This window comes from Natator depressus, chromosome 4 (assembly GCF_965152275.1).
Source record: "Natator depressus isolate rNatDep1 chromosome 4, rNatDep2.hap1, whole genome shotgun sequence".
Classification (NCBI taxonomy): domain Eukaryota; kingdom Metazoa; phylum Chordata; order Testudines; family Cheloniidae; genus Natator; species Natator depressus.
The window spans coordinates 62,911,656-62,933,741 of NC_134237.1; the positions used below are offsets into that span (position 1 = coordinate 62,911,656).

Consider the following 22,086-nt stretch of genomic DNA (forward strand, 5'->3'; position numbering starts at 1 on the left):
TGAGTCACTATTACAGGAATTGAAAACAAAGGGATAATGTGGCTAGACATTATCTTTAGAACAAGCTTTAAGGAATCTGCACAGTACTAGATATCACTGTTTGCATTTACAGGAACCTTTCATATAACCCTATCCAGGAAATACAAGCAAACCAGTTTGATTACCTACTAAAACTCAAATCCCTGTAAGTATTTAGTCCTTTAGATATATGTGTTATGGATATTTTCTTTTTGATTTTGCAATTCTTGTTGAGAAAAATTGTTTCTCCAGAACAAGTGTAATAGCAAGCCATATATGAGGTGCTTTGTATCTCTACTCCTCTATTGTATTTATTGGTGTCCCTCAAAGATGTAACTTTGAAAAAAATTACTTACAGTATTCAAATATTTTTTCCTGAGCTCTCCAGCTTCTTTTGGGGGAAATTTTGAAGCACAAAAAGAGACCAGTCAGTCCAGATATCATATAAAAATATCCAGAAAGGGTAAAATCAATTCCACTGTCATGAAGGTAAGGGCTCTTCTAGATGAACAGTTAGTGCACGCCTCACGCTGGGGTGTAAATCTACAGCACACTAGTGTGTCGCACAGTAATTCTCCATGTGAACAATGCTGCCACACATTAAAAGTTCCATAGCACTATTTGAAATGGAACTTCTAGTGCATGGTATCAGAGTCCAAAGGGCAACTTAGTGCACAGCAGACTAATATGCTGTAGATTTACACCCCCCAGCTTGTTGTGCACTAAATCACCCCGTGGTCAAGTCCTTAGGTGCCTCACTCCAGGCTAGAGGGAGGTGGCTCCCTCTGCTTGGGATTCACGGCCATGAAACCTCTCCTAGAGTTAAACAATTAAACCTGTTGGTGGAGAAGGAGATGCCCCACCCCCCTTTATCATTTAGCCCAGTGATTAAGGTATTTACTTGGGATGTGGGAGACACAGTTCCGTTCCCCACTCCTCCCTGATGGAGAACAGATTTGAATTTAGGTCTCCCCTTTCCAAGGGGAGGTATGAGGTATTTTAGAGCAGATTATGCTCAATCTCTCCTGTTGAAGCTGTTCTACTGCATATAAATTAAATATTCATTAGGCCATAGAGCAAACGTGAATGTCCTAATCACTGGACTATAGAGTCATTCATCTGGGATGAGTTCCAGTCCCCCTGTTTCAATATGTATTGAATTATTTATACACAGTGAGTTTCCACAGGAAAGCTTGAGAAAGACCTACCCCATACTCCAGTGATAGAAAAGACTGTATTTAGAGATGTTATGCAGAAAGACTTGATAAGATTTAGACGTAACCCAGATGTAAGGACCAAGGGAGAGGTCTGAGTCAAAGATGACACCCAGAATATAGGCCTGAATGATAAGCAGGATGGTGGTGTTGTCCATGGTGATCAAGAAAAGAGGGGTTAAGGGGGAAAATGAAGAGCTCTGTTTTAGCTACGTTGATCCAGAGCTGATGGTTAGACATCAATGAAGAGATGTCAGAGAGACAGGCTGAGATTTTAGTCTGGACAGGAGACAGGTCTGGAGTAGAGAGGTAAATCTGTAAGTTGTCTGCATAGAGATGATCGTTGAATTTGTGTTTATAGATGAGGTTATCCAAACATCAGATGTAGAGGGAGAAGAGAAGGAGACCAAGGCCAGAGCTTTGTGGAACCCACACAGAAAGTAGGAGTGGGAATTAGGAGGCTCATTACAAGGACACACTGAAGGCGAAATTAGAGAAGTAGGAGGAGTCATGGAAGCCAAGGGAGGACAAGATTTCAAGCAGAAGAACATGGTTGATTATGTCTAAGGCAACTGACAGGTCAAGGAGAATGAGAATGGAGTACTGGTTCTGAGATTTGGCTAAGAAGAGGTCATTTGAGCTTTTGGAAACAATGGTTTCAGTGGTGTGCAAGGGGCAGAAGCTGGATTGGAGAGTGTCTAAGATGGAATTGGAGGAGAGGAACTCCAGACAGTACTTGTAAACAGTGTGTTCAGTGAGCTTTGAGACGAAAGGGAGAATGGACATGGGGCAGTAGTTGGATTGGCAAGTGGGATGAAGGTTGGGTTTTTTTCGAATGGGAGACACTAAAGCATGTTTGTGTTGTTGTCATAAATATAAAGGGAAGGGTAAACCCCTTTAAAATCCCTTCTGGCCAGAGGAAATCTCCTCTCACCTGTAAAGGGTTAAGAAGCTAAAGGTAACCTCGCTGGCACCTGACCAAAATGACCAATGAGGAGACAAGATACTTTCAAAAGCTGGGAGGAGGGAGAGAAACAAAGGGTCTGTGTGTCTGTCTATATTCTGTCTTTGCCGGGGATAGACCAGGAATGGAGTCTTAGAACTTTTAGTAAGTAATCTAGCTAGGTACGTGTTAGATTATGATTTCTTTAAATGGCTGAGAAAAGAATTGTGCTGAATAGAATGACTGTTTCTGTCTGTGTATCTTTTTTGTAACTTAAGGTTTTGCCTAGAGGGGTTCTCTATGTTTTGAATCTAATTACCCTGTAAGGTATCTACCATCCTGATTTTACAGGGGGGATTTCTTATTTCTAATTACTTCTATTTTTATTAAAAGTCTTCTTGTAAGAAAACTGAATGCTTTTTCATTGTTCTCAGATCCAAGGGTTTGGGTCTGTGGTCACCTATGCAAATTGGTGAGGCTTTTTATCCAACATTTCCCAGGAAAGGGGGGGTGCAAGTGTTGGGAGGATTGTTCATTGTTCTTAGGATCCAAGGGTCTGGGTCTGTAGTCACCTAGGCAAATTGGTGAGGTTTTTTACCAAACCTTGTCCAGAAAGTGGGGTGCAAGGTTTTGGGAAGTATTTTGGGGGGAAAGACGTGTCCAAACAGCTCTTCCCCAGTAACCAGTATTTGTTTGGTGGTGGTAGCGGCCAATCCAAGGACAAAGGGTGGAATATTTTGTACTTTGGGGAAGTTTTGACCTAAGCTGGTAAAAATAAGCTTAGGAGGTTTTTCATGCAGGTCCCCACATCTGTACCCTAGAGTTCAGAGTGGGGGAGGAACCTTGATAGTTGTGAAGGGAAAGAGCTAGAGGAGAGTGAGTGGTAAGAAGAATAAGGGAGGGGATGAGAGTGGACGTAAGGGAGATCAGGAGATGGGATGAGATTGGGTCACTGGGACAAGTGGAGGTGTCAGAAGAAGAAGAAAGCAGATGAGAAATTTCTGCATCAGTGACCAGAGATAAGCAGAAAGTTGGCTGGGAGGAGAAGGGAAAGCAACCATTCTGTGGACAATAAAACACGCCCTGAGGAAAAGGCATTAAAAGACCCTTAGAGCTGGCCACTACCTCACAGCTACTAACCATTAAGGCAGATACTGTTCTTCACCTGTGGCTTGATCTGCTGTGAACTCAGGTGGACTTTGCACTCAAATCTTTATAGGATAGGCCCCAAATTCATCTCAGTGCAAATCAAAAAACAACAGTATATATTTAGAAAACACACTATACATTTAACTGTTGCACTGTTTGAACTGAAAGAATTAAGTAATTATTCTGTTAATATAATACTATAAAATTATACTTCAGTGACATAACATTGTAGTTGAAGATATTAATGCAATTTTTTCTTACATTAAGAAAAAATAAAAACAAAAAAATCCCATGGTAGTTTTGAAAGAGTGGCCAACATTTTAGGAAAGATGTGGACAGATTGGAGAAAGTCCAGAGGCGAGCAATAACATTTTGAAAGGTTTAGAAAACCTGACTTCTGAGGAAAGCTTGAAAAATGGGGTATGTTTTGTCTTGAGAAAAGAAGCCTGAGGAGGGACCTGATAACAGTCTTCAAATATGTTTAGGACGGCTATAAAGAGGACGGTGACCCGTTGTTTTCCATGTCCATCGAAGACAGGACAAGAAGAAATGGGTTTAATCTGCAGGAAGGGCGATTTAGGTTAGATGTTAGGAATGGTTTTCTAACTATAAGAGCAGTTAAGTTCTGGAATGGGTTTCCAATATAGGTTGTGGAATTCCCATCATTGGAAGTTTTTAAGAATATGTTAGACCAACACATGTCAAGGATGGTCTAGATATACTTGGTCCTGCCTCAGCACAGGGAGCTGGACTTTATGACTTTTCATAAAGTCCCTGCCAGCCCTACATTTCTGTGATTTTTCTCAGTCTTTGTCAAATCAGTATGCCAGTCATTGGGTGAATTCAGTGGTTGTTACTATAGCTAGCGAAGTGCTTTGGACCCTCTGAAATGAAAGGCACAATATGAATGTAAAATATTATTATTAGAACTGTTATTTTCCCTGAGATAATGGAAGAACATCAATAGAACAATACTTTGGAAGGGCAGAGCAATAATATAGATAACTGAAAGTGCTGAGAGCACTGAAAGAGGCTCCTTTGTGCTATTAGGACAGTGAGATTATCAAAATTAACTGTAATTTATTTTATTTCACTTTTTAGCTTTTTATTTAGAATTTCTACTGCAGAAGTTTCAAATATATGAATGGACTAGAAGCAATTCTCATTCATCTATAGTTTCATATAATCAAAGCTACACAATTGTGCCCCCAATAAGCTTGTTGTGTTTTACCACTGATTTTATGTTGCCTTTTTTGATTGTGAATATATCGGTTATAGCAGCCTGGAGGGCATTGAAATTACAAATATCCAAAGAAGGATGTTCAAACCACTTAGAAATCTCTCCCACATGTAAGTAGATTATTCCAGTTTTCCTCCTTGTGTTTTGAATTTTTAACTTGACAAAGTGCAGAATGTTTAAAAATAGAAATGTATGAGAACTGGCATTTACTGCCTCTCTGGCTGGTGAATAGTTGAAAAACCAATTGATGCTGTCAGGTAAGCTGAGTTTCAGAGTAACAGCCGTGTTATTCTGTATTCGCAAAAAGAAAAGGAGTACCTGTGGCACCTTAGAGACTAACCAATTTATTTGAGCATAAGCTTTCGTGAGCTACAGCTCACTTCATCCGATGAAGTGAGCTGTAGCTCACGAAAGCTCACGAAAGCTTATGCTCAAATAAATTGGTTAGTCTCTAAGGTGCCACAAGTACTCCTTTTCTTTTTAGGTAAGCTGAGAGTATCATTAAGAAAAAGTGATGGGGGGGAGGTTAGGATTCATTTGAACATAATGATAAAGTTAAAATTATTATTAAATCTCCTAAACAACAAAGTTCAGTTCCTTGTAAACAGATATTGTACTGACCCTATCTAGGTTTGCTTATTGATGTATAAATGATTTAAAGTAATATTAATAGCACCAGTTTAGGTATGCTAGTATATGTATAATGTATTCTGATATAGACCATTATTAATAATGTTTCTGTGGCTCTCAGAATGTACCAGATCACTTTCAGCTGATGAAAAAATACAACCATAATCAGCATGAATGATCAAACCTTTATCAGTATCAGTAAGTAAAACAAAGGGGGGAAAATAACCCAACTTAGCAGCTGGGTGTAGATCTCGTGACTTTCTACAGGCACTCTTCGCTTTCTGATTCCCCTGCAGACATTCTTATATGCCTTCACATAAGTAATTAAACTAGGGAACGGGGAAGGAGGGCAAGAGCTACTTAACTCCCAGCTTAGTGAGGATAGCTATTGTTTCTGCACTCTGTCACAATCATATCTTTTTATAGTGTGCGCTATGGATTCAATTAAAATAACTACTTTTTTAAAGTACTGTTATTACTAATGTTTAGCACACTTATGTTGTGCTTTTAAGCATCAAACCACTAAACAAACATTAACTAACTAATCGGTTCATACCCTGACAGGTTTTATACAGACTTGGAGTTTATTTCAAATTCAGACTGGAAATAAGGTTTACATTTTTAAACACGAGAGTAATTAACCACTGGAACAATTTACCTTGGCGAGTGGTGGAGTCTCCATCACTGACAATTTTCTAACAGATCTGCTCTAGGAATTATTTCGGGGAAGTTCTATGCCTTGCATTATACAGGAGGTCAGACTAGATGATCACAATGGCCCCTTCTAGCCTTGGAATCCATTAATGAATTTATGCATTTCTTTGTGTGCATACTGAAAAAATCAAAATCCTTTATTACTAGTTTTCTATTACCATAAAACATTTTATGCTTTGGCTCTTTACTAGGTGTTCCACAAATGCCCATATTATTGTGAAAAACATGTATCCCAAACCACATCAATTTGATAATCAGAGTGAAACATTTTTCTCATTTTCTTTTTTCCTCAACCAGATATTTTAAGAAATTCCAGTATTGTGGATATGCCCCTCATGTGCGCAGCTGTAAGCCAAATACTGATGGGATTTCATCCTTTGAGAATCTCTTAGCTAGCATTATACAGAGAGTGTTTGTCTGGGTTGTTTCTGCTGTCACTTGCTTTGGAAATATCTTTGTTATCTGCATGCGACCTTACATCAGATCTGAGAACAAGCTCCATGCCATGTCAATAATGTCTCTCTGCTGTGAGTATTCCCCCGAATAAAAGGTAGCAAACAAATATAAAAATCTGGTTTTAGTGTGTCTGGCCATAAATTTTATTATTATACAGCAGAGCACTAGATTGCAAGAGCGAGAAAGTTCAGCCAAATTATAATATAAGATGCTATACCTCAAACAACACAAAGGTTGTTGGATTCTACCTTTAAGTTACTGTGGAGAGTGGGTTAACACTGAAGGCAAAGTGTCTGATATTACTCCTATAGAAGTTGAGTGTCAAATCACAGTCTTCAATAAGAACAGGAATGAGCCCCAAATTTTCAAAGGAACATTAACACAGCTTCATCACAATTATGAACATATAGTAATTTGTGCACATCAGCAGGATTTGTGTTCAAAACAATCGAATTTGCATACCGGTTGTAACAACTCAATTTTACACACATTCTGTGAGTTCTGTTTGCAAGAGAAAATTCTGTTCTTTACATGACCAAATGATTGTGTGTGCAAATGCAGGACTGACTTTCAAAATGTGACCCTGAATGTCAGAGCTTCTTTTTAAATTTTAAAACCAAGAATTGTTGACAAACAACTTCGTAATTGATGAATGGAATTACAAATTCCCTGCCTGTGTCTGAGAGACAAGGTGGGTGGGGCAATATATTTTATTGGACCAACTTCTGTTGGTGAGAGAGGCATGCTTTTAAGCTTACATAGAGCTCTTCAGGACCTGGAGTTGGCCGAATAAGAGATATTACCTCACCCATTTTGGCTCTCTCATATCCTGGGATTAACACGGCTACAATACTGCATTTATTATAAATTAAATACAAAGAGGTCTACCTTAACTTTGGTATTTCATGAGATTACATAAATCACATTTGAAAGCAATTGTCAATTGTATATAAAACAGGACAGCAGCACTTCTAAATACCCACTGTCCAGGACTCTGTGGTTTGTTGGCTTGTCCAAAATACTGCGCTAGACACCCCAGGAACCCTTATCCCAAATCCTTATGAGGTCCACAGCAGGGCAACCCTGTCTCTCTCACTTTCAGCATTGCTATCTCTTACAACTTTCTTGCATGTCTCATGATATTTAATCATTTCCTTAAATCCCCAACTACTGAATAAAAAAGAGATTGCATGGGAATCTCAACTGTTATTTTAAAAAACAATTTTAGTACTTATGGTTGCAGTGAAAAGATTGAAAACATGAAGCAAGTGCATCCTACATGTTCAAAGACTGTAAGGCAAATAAAAAGAACCCCAAATTTCTTCTTAACCCTCCCCAACCCTCATGATGGGGGGGGGCTGATTCATGCTTTTTTAACGTTTGGGTTTGGCATATTGTCCCCCTCAGGTGCACCCAAGGAGGTCTGCAACAGAGACCTTCTCCTGTCTAGAGTTGGTCAGAAATTCTCCAACAGAATGTTTTTCCATTGGAGAAGGCTGATTCATTGAAATTAAAACTTCTGCTGAAGCTGTTTGCTTTTGACAAAGGTCTGATGGAAAGCAGGGACGGTTCTATGGAATCCTGCCTACCAGCACTGGTTCCTAGGATCACAGCTCCTTGGCAGCCTGCCAGGTGGACTGTCCTTGAGCCAGTGACTTTGGGGCTTTCAAGGTCCATGGTTCTGGGACAGTCAGGTGGACTGCACCTAAGCTGGGGACTCCAGAGCTTCCAAGGTCCAGGACTCAGGGGCAACCACTCATGCAGACTGCCCTGGAGTCAGGGACTCTACAGCTTTCCAGGGTCTGTGGCTCTAAGAATGGCCATACTGGGTCGACCAAAGGTTGATCTAGCCCAGTATCCTGTCTTCCGACAGTGGACAATGCCAGGTGCCCCAGAGGGAATAAACAGAACAGGTAATCATCAAGTGATCCATCCCCTGTCGCCCATTCCCAGCTTCTGGCAAACGGAGGCTAGGAACACCATTCCTGCTCCCACCCTGGCTAATGAATTTATCTAGTTCTTTTTTGAATCCTGTTATAGTCTTAGCCTTCACAACATCCTCTGACAAGGAGTTCCACAGGTTGACTGTGCGTTGTGTGAAAAAATACTTCCTTTTGTTTGTTTTAAATTAATTATTTCATTTGGTGACCCCCTAGTTCTTCTCTATGAGAAGGAATAAATAACACTTCCTTATTTACTTTCTCCACACCAGGCAGCCAGCTAGGTGGACTGCCCCTGAGCCAGGGATCCCAAGGCTTCCATAGTCCACAGCTCCAGGGTCACCAGCCACGTGGACTGGCCTGAAGTTGCAGACTCCAGGGCTTTCCCATTTTTGGAGTATTTCAAAATTTTTGGTTTTTGTTCCACATCATAATTAAACCAGATTTCAAAATATTGAAATCCTCCACAAAATGGAATTATCTTTCTTTGCACAGCTCTAATCCTGACAATGCCTAAGGTGGCTCAGAGAGGAACTCCCTAATGCATACTTTGAAGAGTGTGCATGAACCCTCCCACAATATTTTACTTTTCACTGTGGAGCTAATTTAGTCAGCCACATGCGTGCAGTGTGGCCTGCCTTGCTTGAGAACTTTTCAACCTCAGTAAAAGGCTCTGTGCAATCTGTATTGTGCATGCCTAGTATATGATTTTTCATAGGATCATAGCTTGGGCAAAACAAAACTAAATGTATGTGACACTAGCAAAGACACTTCTACTCAGTGTGAACACTTTGCCCACCAAGTTTCAGTGTTCTAGCCATTTTGGAACTAGAACTGTTCATAAAAAGGTGCAAGAAGTATTTTTGTAATGAGAAATGTACGTTATTTTTATTCATGCTTTATAACAACTGTTTTTTGCATGAACTTAAAAGAAAAATCACTGTAGGGCAGAGAGCAAGAATGAAAATATGTCAGCCCAAATGGTGAAAATTTCAGAAAGGCAGCAGTCACTGAAAACTAGTTAGAATTGAGAATTTTGTAACTTTAACTATAGTTGTTGGTAGAACTTTAAGTATATTATTAATACATATATATTGTAAAATAAAGGACAATTCAGATATATAAACCAAATTATTCCCTATTTATTCATGTTCTTAAATGCTATTTCTACAGGTGCTGACTGTCTGATGGGAATATATTTATTTGTGATTGGAGCCTTTGATGTTAAATATCGTGGAGAATACAACAAGCATGCTCAGTTGTGGATGGACAGTATCCACTGCCAATTGGTGGGATCATTGGCTATTCTGTCCACAGAGGTGTCAGTTTTACTGTTGACTTACATGACTTTGGAAAAATATATATGCATAGTTTACCCTTTTAGGTGTTTGAAGCCAGGAAAATGCAGGACAATTTCCATTTTGATTCTCATCTGGGTTATTGGCTTTGTGGTTGCTTTTATTCCACTGAGCCACAAGGAATTTTTCAGAAACTACTATGGCACCAATGGGGTCTGTTTTCCTCTTCATTCAGAACAGGCAGAAAGTACAGGAGGCCAGATTTATTCTGTTGTTATTTTTTTAGGTAAGTATGTTATGTTTCTTCCTTTACAGATGTTGGCTGGAGCTACACAGGGAGCCCAAGTTTTAAACGAAGCTGGCAGCCTTACTAGGCTTCCCAAATCCCATATTTGGATGCTCTGATAAGTGCATAAAGTGGGCATTTATATGCTAAAGTACAACGATCAGCACCCAAGAATTAGATTTGAACACCTTATTTACTCATGTTTTTGAAAATGGGCGCTCTGTGAAAATCTGAGACCCACAAATTTATAAAAATATTTTTAAAATCTCAGTATTATACACAAGCTTACTCATTTGCTGCTTAGTTTGATGATGGTTTGATGACCAGTCACTGGCCAGTTGGTTGGAGCATGTGCTAATCAGGGATTGAGTCCCCAATCTTTGCCTGTCTAGGCCACATCTTTCTAGGGACGAAAGGATGGTCTAGTGGACTGTGCATTGCACTAGGACTTAGGAGATCTAGAGTCAGTTCCTGGTTCAGTCGCAGACTGCCTGTGAGACCTTGAGCAAGTCAGTTAATCTGTCTTGTGCCTTGATAAGCCATCTGTAAAAAGGGGATAATACTGACCTGAGAGAGTTGTTGTAAGCATAAAATTCCTTAGTAGTTAGCAGGTGCTCAGATAGTACAGGGATTAGGGGTTGTAATGTGTCTGGGTAGATGATTGTCAGTAAAGCAACGCTGAAACCAAAGAACACAGACCTACAAGATGCACTACATGGTTTAGATGGCAAATGTTCACTATTTAGTGATAATTAATAAATATACTTTGAGTAAGGAGGGCATTAACCTCAGTGTCCTATATAAAGACTGACTCAAGTTCTACCTACCTATCTAAATTCCAGTTGTATTGGTAGTTTGGATACAAGATTCTCCTTTGCTACCTGCCCTATAACTTGCCCAATTTGCCAGTAAGCTACATGCCTGGAAATATTAATTCAGGTCTTAAATCACTAACATCCCTTAACTTCTTAACAGGTGTAAACTTGGCAGCTTTTATCATCATTGTGTTTTCCTATGGAAGTATGTTTTACAGTGTTCACCAAACAACCATCACAGCAACTGAAATCCGGAATCATATTAAAAAAGAGATGACCCTTGCTAAACGCTTTTTCTTCATTGTTTTCACTGATGCGCTATGCTGGATTCCCATCTTTATTTTGAAATTGCTTTCTTTACTTCAAGTAGAAATACCAGGTATGTTTTTTGTTTCTTTTCTAAATAAAAAATTCAGTTAAATGGCTTGTGTGAAAGTCAGCTAGAAAATGCAAACTAGAGTGCTAACAAAAAATAATCCTATGTTATATCAGTTAAAGCTTAAATATTCCCACCCCAAGTCTATTTTTTCTAGCCACAGCAATAAAAGTTCAAAAGCTTATGATCATATATTATTGCACAATGGACAAAATTTGAAAACAAAATTTTAATTACAGCTGGTATTTCTGATCCTATGGCTCTAGGTGGCAGCCACATTGCTGCAATAACAGCTGTTGCGGCTCTGATGTCTGAACTCAATGTAAGACTACACAAAAAAGTCTAGCTTGATGTAGTTTCTTTCAACCGTTCACTGCTGCAGTGTTCCTTTTGAAAAGAGAGAGTTGCGGGGGGTCCACAAGGTTAATTTAGGGAGGATTGCAGTATTGCCACCCTTACTTCTGTACTGCTGCCTTCAGAGCTGGGCAACCGGAGAGCGATGGCTGCTGACCAAGGCCCAGCTCTGAAGGCAGCAGTGTTATACCAATAAAATAAAAACCAGTAGGATCTTATTAAAGGGGAAAAGGCAAAATACCACATTTATGTGAATACAGAAAGAATCATAGTCAGCAGTTAGTTATAGCTATAACATTCAATTTCATATTTATTCACACATTCATTCATACACACACACACACACACACAGGTTCTGCAAGGTTGTTATCATAGTTACCAGCGTTAGAGTTGCTCATGCCAAGCCACTGGCCAGGTGGCCTGGACCTGAGGAGGGAGCAGGGCCTTGTCAGATGCACATCTGATGCTCCTGGAAGTTGGTTTGCAGAATCAGACCCCAAAGTTCTCACTTTCTAGAGTCCATTTTTATAGGAATTTCTTCCTATGCCAGTCTATGGGAATTGCTTTATCATGCTGTTGCTGAATCAATCAGCAGATGGCACATTCCTGATGGGTCCGTGCTGCCAGATGTTATCTTGTTCTTTGGTTCTCCCACTCTTGAGGCTGTTGGGTGGATTCCAGTCTGCCCTCCGGGGGTCCTCTGGTTATTTTCCACTTGACGCCTTCTTCAGCCGATGGACACTGGATTCTTAGGCTGGCACCTCCCTGATTATTCAGTTATTATCCACACCAAGCATCCATTCACATACATCCTCTATCTCTATTTTAATCACAATTGTTAACAAAGCGAGAAGAATACAACAAAAGGGCTGGGAGTCTCTGGGTGCTGTTTCTATTTTTACAGAGTATTGCTTTGAGTTTCTCTCTATGTGAGTAGTTGTTATTACAAAGTATTGCTTTGAGAACAGACTGTCTTAGAATGTACTAACACAATTAGCAGCTTGTAAGTTTCACACATAGAAGGAGAGAAACAGTACCAAAAACCAAGAGGCCTCTTAATTAGTAACACCCTGGAATTTAAACTATGGAGAATCAAACTCATTTGTGATTTTAATACAGAACTTCTTTAATATGATCCAACAGCAGCACAGAAGTAAGGGTGGCAATACCATACCATGCCAGCCTTACTTCTATGCTGCTGTTGGCAGTGGCTCTGCCTTCAGAGCTGGGCTCCCTGTCAGCAGCTGCTGCTCTGCAGTCACCCAGCTTTGACAGCAGCACCACCATCAGCAGCAGAACAGAAGTAAGGGTAGCAGTACTGCAACCCCCCCCACAATAACACTGACCCCCTCACACACACACAAACTCCCTTTTGGGTCAGGACCCCTACAATTACAACACCCTGAAATTTCAGATTTAAATATCTGAAATCATTAAATTTACAATTTGTGAAATTGACCAAAATGGACCATGAATTTGGTAGGTCCCTACATATCACAAAGGACATTTGTTTAGTATAAAGGCTGCCACCAGCAATAGTAGGCTTAGAAATTACTACTCTATCAATTTTAGTTATAAATACATGTCAGAGGAGAGACCTAGTAAGAAATTCTTGCCTTTCAGGAACATGGACTCAGCAAAAGGGTGTTAGAGTTATCTTTTGAAAGGGGTAGAGTCAAATATCAAATGTCTGACCAAAAAATGTGTATAGCAAATGTCCCGTAGGAAAAGGAAACTTACTCTGAAAATGCATTTTTTAAGAAGTGCAAGTCTCCTCTACCTAAGAAAATGTAATTCTAAAAGAAAGTATTGTTAGAAGTAGACAGAGTGTAGTTTGAAGGAATGAGCACAAAGCTGAGTCAGGAAATCAAACCCCAGCTCTGCCACTGGCATGCTGGGTGAGCTTGGACAAGTCCCTTCGACTCTCTGCCCCTGATTCCCTAACTGTAAAATGGTATAGTACCTACCTACCTTACGGGCCACTGTGAACATATCCGTTAATATTTGTACACTGCTTTTAGCACAAAGTACTATATACTAATACAATGTTATTGAGTACATACACTTTTGAATATTTAAAATTTCTTTTTTCCTCCTCAAGGTACTATAACTTCCTGGGTGGTGATTTTTATACTGCCCATAAATAGTGCTTTGAATCCTCTCCTCTACACTCTGACCACACGACCTTTCAAAGAAATGATTCGGCAGGCCTGGTATAATTACAAACAAGGAAGATCCATAGGAAGCAAAAGCAATCAGAAAACATATGGCCCATCATTTATCTGGGTAGAGATGTGGCCAAAGCAAGAGATTACACCAGAGTTAACAAAGCCTGCTATTTATACAGACTCCTCTGAAACATCAGCAACCACACATTCCACAAGACTGAATTCATACAGATAAATGTTTTGAATAGTCACAGTAAAATTTGCACAGCCATCTCTGATGTGGACTCACTGTTTTATAGCAGTAAGGAAAAAGCTGTAACACAGATTCACATCAGTGATGGCCAAGAGGTCCAATCAGAAAAAGACAACAGAGAGTGAACTTAACAGTACACACGTTTTTGAAGAGCCTTAGGAAGTAGTAGCCATAGGAAAAAAATATGTATGCGAATAAAATTCCACTATCAGTCCAATTTTTACTTTCATTTTGGGGCTGGGCAGATAAAGTCAAAAAGGTTAAAACTGTTACTTTGTACCTTTCTAAATTCTAAAATGTAATTCATATGCAGTCTATTGTTAGATGACCAGATTGCTAAAAATATAAAAGTTAACTCTGAATGGCTATGCAACTTCCTAAACTTTAGTCAGTTGCAGTATTTTTCTGAAGAGTTACTCATAGGTCAGGCATGGGGCACTGGACACCAATTAAAATTATTCAGATTTATGAATACTTAAAAATGGTACAACGTTGAGCTAAGTTTTGGGGGATCCCAACTGAAGCAATCAGGCAGATTCTCCAGATGTGTGTATCAGATTTTTTTTTTTTTTAAAGACACTTTTTGATATTATGAAAGAAAGGGATACTGGATAAGGAAACTTTCAGTAACTGGCTTGTGGCCAGCTGAGTTCCCAAGATAACACAGGTTTCAGAGTAACAGCCGTGTTAGTCAGCTGGAGGAAATGCTCTTCTGCATTTACACTTTGAAGTTTTTTTTTAAAAAAGCAAAAAGATGTTTTTAATGTTTGCACTCAACTTCATAAAAGATACAAGAAGGAAAATATAGTGTGACTCACACTTTACTGTTTACAAAACTATAAAATATGTTAGAATCAAATACAGAACAGATGAGTATCATGTTTCCGCTACTGTATATATTGATTTATTTGGAATAAAGATTTACCTGCTGATCAAACTGATTGTTTTCCCCTTGATGAAAATAGTAAACACACCATATTTCATTTTGTATCCTCACTTGATACTCTGGATAATGCAGAATGTCTGCAACATTAAACTCTCCTTTACTCCACTTTGAGAGCATCAAGTTGATTAGCTAAATAATCAAGGAACAGTAAGAGCACCTGTACTACTTACAGCTTCTCTACCCTTTGACAGATGGGAGGAAGGAAGAAAGAAGCTGCCATAATTAGCTGTTCAATATTTGTTCTAATGTCTTTTATTTTTTAGGTAAAAAAAATAAATAATTAGATTTTCTTGGGGGGGGGGGGAACGGGACACCAAGAAATAGGGATCAATGACTACTCAGTCATGGCACACCACTACAGTTTTCTATAGCTTCCCAACTCATTTCAGTGCTGATTTTTTCATATGTTTCTGGGTACAGTAGCTATGATCCAGATATTTACCACAAATTAGAAATCTTTTAGATAGTCAATCCTTGTTTACAATGGTATGCCAGATTATAGGGTTTGAATCAGAAACCTATTAGTTCGTTAAATGGGAGGAAATGCAGAACAAGTTCTGATACAGCATATTATTTCAAAGATTACAGAAAACGGAGAATTAGCACAGATACTACTGAAACTGAAATATATACTTCAAATAGCAACCCAACCTTTTAATACACAATACAGCTGAGTTTCTATCGGAAGAAAAATATGATCTAAGCATACAATAAGGCACTTTAGATATAGTTTAGTAACCAAAATACATAAAAATATCAGGTGTAGAAGGGTTTGCAGTGATCAAATAATCTGTAAAAATGCAACTATGGAGAAAAGTATTGAAAAACTGGCTAAGATGATTGTCAGTGTAGAGAGGGAGCTGGGCTACAGTCTTAAAAACGAGAGACCAAGTTCTAGACTCAGTTATATCTATATTAATCCCTGTTAAATGGCAGAGTAAGAATGGAGTTTGTATAGGTATAAGTGAAGGTAGAAAGTTTCACATGTAGTCTCGTTTGATTAACAAGATTTTAAAGAGACTTATTTTGGAAATGACAAGCTTATATACATTCCTGAAGGCTATGGGGGTTAACAAAACTATAGCTGTCTGCAAGTGATTACACTTGGGGAATTCTTGATTTACAGAACCACGGTGGTCAATTAGAGAGGTATCAGATATCTCTCTCTGTGTGGTATTTGAATACAAGTGTAACATTAATGAAAATTTTATTTAGTACATTTCATATCTCCTTGCTAATCAATAGAACTGCAAGGAAACCAACAGTTTAAAAATCCAGACTTGGTCCCTCTTCCCAAGCCAAACTAAAACAGTCTATACTATTATCAACAGATTCTGAATGATGTTCATGCATGCACCAGTATCAACGTTTTCTCCACAGAAACAGCTTGTGCACAGAACAAAACATTTCCTTGAAGGGGGGCAGTTGATGAAAGCCCCGGTAAGACATTAAAAAGCACAAAAAAGTTGTTTAAGTCTTCATTTATACAGACATTCCTTAACCCAGCATGGCCGAGAGCCAAGTCCTGGCATTGCAAGACAAGGGTAACAAAGTGAAAATGTTGTGGGATGATTCAGCTTCAGCTCACGCAGGTACCCTCTTGAGCTTTCCTCCTGTGTGTGTTTGCACAGAGTCAGTCACTGGGTTTCAGAGATTCATACCCTTCCTTCAGAAGATCCCGCCACGTTTTAAGGAATCGGGCATTTTCTGAACATTTGGTCGCGAGCTCCTCTACCTGGGCTGACACAGCAGACGTTGCCTCCAGGATCTTTGTTAGCGAGAATGCGGCCTGCAGCAAGAACATAAGAACCACCATGCTGGGTTAGACCAATGGTCCGTCCATCTAGCCCAGTGTCCTGTTTTCCAACCGTGGCCAATGCCAGCTGCTTCAGAGAGAGTGAACAGAACAGGCAACCACTGCATGATCCATCCCATTGCCCGCTCCCAGCTTCGAGCGATCAGAGGCTAGGGACACTCCAAGCATAGAGTGGCATCCCAGACCATCTTAGCTACTAGTGGACCTGTCCTCCATGAAATTATCCAATTCTTTCTTGAACCCCATTATAGTTTTGGCACCAAACGCACACGGGTGTTCAGAGATACCGGGAGGGGGGTGCAGCCAGTCTGAGGTCTGCCTCACGTTCCTGGATGGCCAGGTACCGGGCTGGAGGCTTCCCCGTGCTCTGACCAAGGCAGGGCGACAGACAGGTCTTTAATCAGTCCTCGTCTACACAGGTACGAGCAGAGGTCTGATTTCCCTCCCCCCCGAACACTCACATTCCGGTTTAAAAGGGTTTAGTTCATGGGGCTGGGAAAGGGGCGACACTGGACCCGGCGCAGCGTGCCTGGCGCTGGGCAGAGCAGGGCCGGCTCCGACCTGCGCGGCGGAGACTCACGTCATCGATCTGCATCTCCACCTCCTCCAGCAGCTCCCGCGGGTCACTGAGCTGCTCCAGCGGCCGCGCCCCGCTGCTGGCGCCGCTCCGGCTTCTCCTGGGCCCGGCGCCGGGGGAGGCGCCGAGGGGCGCGCCGGGGGAAACGGGCTGCGCCGGCCCCGCCTCAGCCATGCTCCCTGCCTCGGCTCCGAACGGCCGCAAAACGATCCCTCGAAATCAACCCGTTTTGCGGCGCGCGCGAAACTCACTAGCCCCGCCCCCTACCCGAGAGGCAGAGACGGAGCCTTCGGCGACCCCGCCCCCCGTGGTAGGGCCGGTGATCCGTGAGAGCGTATCCCGGCCCCCTCCGCATACACCACCCCAACTTCCGTTCTGCTGGCCGGGGCAGGGATGTGGTAATGTGGTCCGCTACTATCCCGATATGCAGTGCCTCTCCACTTGAACTACTACTCCCAGCATGCAGCGCGGGACCTTCAAGAGAACACGATTAGACCATTGATAGGCGCACTGCATGCTGGGAGGGATAGTTTTCTCCTGCCGCAATGCATGCCGGTATCAGGCGTCCTCCCCAGCTCCAGCCTGCGTCCGCCAGGCCGTTAGCTATGGCGGCCATGGATGCCATTATACAGCCCCGCCTTCTCGCGTCCCGGGAGTTTTGTTTAATTATGGGACAATAAAGAAATTCCTTTTCTCCGGCCTAGCGCATGCGCCGTGCTGCACCCTTCCCTAGCGGGAACATCGCCCTACCTGTAGGGCGGGCCAGCGCCTCTCCTCCCGCAGGGCATTCTGGGAGCTGTAGTAATCCCTCCTCGGTGGGGCGGGAACTCCGTCTCCCGGCAGGTAGCCTGGCGCGCAGGCGCAGTGGGGGGGGGGACGGGGTGGCGAGAGCTGCGGGTGTGCGCTGTGTGGGGTGAATGCCATTGGCCGGGGCTGTGCGTGGGCTCGCGGCGGCAGGCTGACCCGGAGCTCCAGCGCCCGGGCGCTCGGGGAAGGCAGAGCGGGGACCCCCGGGCGCTTTGGGGGGCGGGCTGTGCGTAGCGGGGAGCGGCAGCGTTCGCCCCTGTTCCAGGCCCTGAGGGGAGGCTGCCCCGTCCCCGGGGGGCGCCCAGGCAGGCACTATGCCGCTGCCGCTCTGCACGCTCTCCAGCCAAGGTAACGTGGGGCGTCGCTCGTGGGCACCTTGCTGGTCCGCGGGGCTAGTGGACTGCAGGCTGACTCTCGGGTGGTGCCTGAAAATCACCCGCTCCCCAAGCAGTTTCCTCTTCTGCCCTGTTAACATGCTACCACGATTCCTTGCTCGTGGGAAGGGGGGCTGTGCGCCCCACCCCACCCCCGTGTGTGCGGGAATAGCAATGCGGGTAGGACAGGGGAGTGAAAGTGGCGAGCTAGGGGCCCTGTCCAGTAGCAAGTATGATTGTGGGCTGTACCCACCACACACGGCTGCCCCTCCCCTTGTCTTTACAGCGAGACACAAAACTGGACCAAAGGTCATTGCCTTGTGACTCTTACAAAACAGATATATTTGAACACGAGTCAGCCGTGTTGTGATGCCCCTTGCTTGTGCTTGATGTGCGAGGTAGTGATAACGTGGTTAGAATGGAAAGGACACTGACCCCACAGTACTGACCAGAATTACCATTGTTGTTAGTTCATTTACCTCATTTGACTGTGTATTCAGTTCACAATTTCTCCTTGTGGAAGTCATTGCAGTGCTGTACGTGTCCACCCATGCGGAACTCTTGCAGGATCAGGGTCTTGCAAAGTCAGATCTTAATTTTGTAGAGTTTGATCCTACAGCCACATACACATGTGAGCAACTTTACATCAGATAAAACACACTAGTAACTGTTCGTAGATGAGAGTCCAATCTGGGAAACATTAATTCATATAACTTTCCTCACATGAATAAAATTGCATGCATAATTGTGTGCAGGACTTGACCCATTATGTATCTGTTTTATTGGTGTGTTATCTGCTGTAAAGTACCATGTACAGTGTATACATTTTTTTTTTCTTTTTTTAGGTGGTGGTTTCCCAGTGTTGTAATGCATGGATAATAGGAGAAAATAACAGTTACTTTTCCATCTTTGTTCCATCATTTAAATAATGAACATGGAAATAATCCCCTTGTTAGCAGTTAGCAAAGAGTTTCATATGGATACAAGTTCCTTCCCTTTTAAAAAAAATGTTTGCAAAAAGTTCAGACTTATGGGTGTTATGAGTGAAGTACCAAGTCACTGAGGCCCCAATCCTGCAGTGACTTCTATACAGGAAGGTCAGATGAGTCTGCCTGCTCATTTGCCAATGCAGGATTGGGACCTAAAAGATCATTAACAAATGCATATCTTAGTTTCATATAACTTTAGTCAAGAAGGAATCTTATCATAGCGCTCTCAAATGGTAAATGAAGGTTGCATGTTTTAAGGAATGTACCTGCAGTTGTTTCTGTGGTTATGAAATATGTTCTATTCTGCAATACATTACTAACTGTAAGGTTCTCTGTTTTAAAATAAATACTGCTTGAGACTTTCACTCCTAAATCTATTGCAGTTAAGTGTGACATCTGGATTGTCTATTTAAGTTAGTATGACTTAAGCTACGTAAATAATACTTGTAGTCCATGTGCATTACACTGTTCCAAGAGATTACACCCTGTGGTGATATAAAGGTTATATTGGTTTGCCTTTTGGTTGGGTGCATTATTCACAAGTGCCAATACAAAAATTGTTCCTCTCTATCTTGGATATCGTGCTCTTGCGACTTTGAAGAAATATTTAATAAATGTTCAAAGCATTTTAGGAAACAAGTGATACTTATTTAAGGTCTCTCTTCACTTGTAAAGTCAGGCTGAGGGATTGGGGGGTGGAGGGAGGGAGAGATGATTCTTAGTTTGTGGTGGTATGACACAGGTATTTCTAGTTCAGATGGCTTATGAACTGTGACACTTTAAAAATTATTATATATTTGTGATGTTTCACTCAAAATGATTTTATGAAAATATGCTAATGACTGAATATAATGTAACTGGAATTTGCTTCATGCAAAAGGTTTCTTGTAAGGTATCATTACAAAGCTTATAATTTACTGAGTGTGGTCATCCTATTTGTATAAATGTATCACTCTTGTATCTGAAACTAGAAATGTGAAATATAACTCTGAGGTTCTATTGTAGTTATGCAAAGTGTGGGCCATTATTGGTGGTTTGGAATCTTGATGGCTCCCATCAACCAGGACAATTGACTGTGGGTGGCTGTGTTTGCTTGCAGGCCTTCCTGTGAGTCAGGCTGGGAGGAATGAGGGCTTGAAGTCTTACAGTGACATGTGATTATGTCACCTGAACTGGAATCCATCTTTAACCTGGTGCTTTTCCATTGAGAAGGAGGGGTAGGAACCCAGAGAAGGACAAAGGATTCCTGCCTTATGCAAAAGATATATAAGTGGGTGGAACAGAACAAAAGAGCAATCATGAGAAATCCCCTAGCTACCACCTGAGCTGGAACAAGGGCTGTACCAGGGGAAAGAATTGTGCCCAGACTAAGAAGGCGGCCAGTCTGTGATAGAAACTTATTGAAACATCTCTGAGGGTGAGATTTTGTCTGTATTCAGTTTTCTTACTGTTAGACTTAGACTTGCATGTTTTATTTTATTTTGTGTGGTAATTCACTTTGTTCTGTCTGTTATTATTTGGAACTACTTAAATCCTACTTTTTGTACTTAATAAAATCACTTTCTACTTATTAATTAACCCAGAGTATGCATTAATACCTGGGAAGGGGGGCAAACAGCTGTGCATATCTCTCTATCAGTGTTATAGAGGACGAACAATTTATGCGTTTACCCTGTGTAAGCTTTATACAGGGTAAAATGGATTTATTTGGGGTTTTGGACCCCATTGGGAGTTGGGCATCTGAGTGTTGGAGACAGGAACAGCTGTCTTAAGCTGTTTTCAGTTAAGCCTGCAGCTGTTGGGGGACATGGTTCAGACCATCAGGCAAGTGTGTCTGGCTCAAACCAGGCAGGGCACTGAAGTCCTAAGCTGGCAGGGAAAACAGACTCAGAGGTAGTCAAAGCACATCAGTTGGCAGTCCCAAGGGGGTTTCTGTAATCCAACTTGTCACAATATTTATATGAAGATATGGGACCATAAGATAGGGTCTGAAATTCTAGAGCATTTATAGATGTAAAAATCTAATCCAAGTTCAGCCTGATTTAAACTATTAAGATAGCAGTTTTTCATGGTGTAACAAGCAAATCTTCCTCCTTTCTCTATCCCCTCCAATCTCCAACTCCTTTCCTCCTCATATCCCCCTCCAGCTCCCAAGATGTTGAATGGTTACATGAATCTGGGTAGTTAAACTAGTACACTTTGAGTATTTCAAGTCCCCTCTTATGCATTTAGCCTGAAAGGAACTAACTTGACCTGATCCTGTAGTCCTCACAGGCATTGGCCTGTTATGTGCCATTGGTTTCATGACACATAACAAGATTGGGTCCAGAATTCCTTTTATTTCCATTATGTTCAAAATGACCCAATGTTTGTTTGTTTTGATTTTATTTATTTCATTTAGAATAATACCAGGTAAATCAACTTTTAATATTCTGAATCTTTTGAACCAGGACAAGGTACTATTCTTTCACTTTTGCACTCTCTTATATTTATTCATTCATGTTACATTTACCAATTCCTCTGCATAGTGATGTAGGGAAAATAGTCCTCAGGCTATACTCCACATTATTACTTGTGAAAAGGGGATATTATCTTTATAATAAGTATGTGATATAATAGTCTCTCTGAATAAGGTCTTTTTTTAAGTATTGAAAACTTATACTGGGGGCATTTGCTTCTGACCACCATCAGGATTTTGTTGTGCTTGCAGTAATGTTTAGGAA

General features: G+C 41.4%; 3 protein-coding genes across 4 annotated transcripts in view; 2 read left to right on the plus strand and 1 right to left on the minus strand.

Annotated features, from left to right (window-relative positions):
* RXFP1 (relaxin family peptide receptor 1) overlaps positions 1-14,841 on the plus strand; it is an 86,302-nt gene extending 71,461 nt beyond the window's left edge. The window contains exons 13-18 of the mRNA XM_074951059.1: positions 113-184; positions 4,603-4,674; positions 6,206-6,435; positions 9,478-9,888; positions 10,864-11,082; positions 13,535-14,841. Of these exons, the coding sequence (XP_074807160.1) occupies positions 113-184; positions 4,603-4,674; positions 6,206-6,435; positions 9,478-9,888; positions 10,864-11,082; positions 13,535-13,836 (1,306 nt within the window). The 3' untranslated portion in view covers positions 13,837-14,841. The remainder of the gene's footprint in view (positions 1-112; positions 185-4,602; positions 4,675-6,205; positions 6,436-9,477; positions 9,889-10,863; positions 11,083-13,534) is intronic.
* C4H4orf46 (chromosome 4 C4orf46 homolog) lies at positions 13,030-17,561 on the minus strand. The gene is made up of 2 exons (XM_074951060.1): positions 17,197-17,561; positions 13,030-16,589 (listed from the first exon to the last, which is right to left on the minus strand). The coding sequence occupies exons 1-2, from the start codon at positions 17,365-17,367 to the stop codon at positions 16,434-16,436; spliced, it is 327 nt and encodes a 108-aa protein (XP_074807161.1). The 5' UTR covers positions 17,368-17,561; the 3' UTR covers positions 13,030-16,433.
* Positions 17,562-18,083: 522 nt separating this feature from the next.
* Positions 18,084-22,086, plus strand: part of ETFDH (electron transfer flavoprotein dehydrogenase) — a 29,614-nt gene continuing 25,611 nt past the window's right edge. Inside the window, exon 1 of one of the 2 annotated variants that reach the window (XM_074951061.1) lies at positions 18,084-18,348. In XM_074951061.1, the coding sequence (XP_074807162.1) occupies positions 18,315-18,348 (34 nt within the window). In that variant the 5' untranslated portion in view covers positions 18,084-18,314. Of the gene's footprint in view, positions 18,349-20,291; positions 20,781-22,086 lie in introns of those variants that run through there. The other variant, XM_074951062.1, reaches the window with a different exon arrangement.

What these genes read in the sequence shown, in the direction of transcription:
- C4H4orf46 (XM_074951060.1), bottom strand. Translation starts at nt 17,367, where the DNA reads ATGGCTGAGGCGGGGCCGGCGCAGCCCGTTTCCCCCGGCGCGCCCCTC. An exon ending in TGGAGATGCAGATCGATGAC is followed by an intron (nt 16,590 to 17,196) that starts GTGAGTCTCCGC and finishes TTCTTGCTGCAG; the next exon opens with GCCGCATTCTCGCTAACAAA.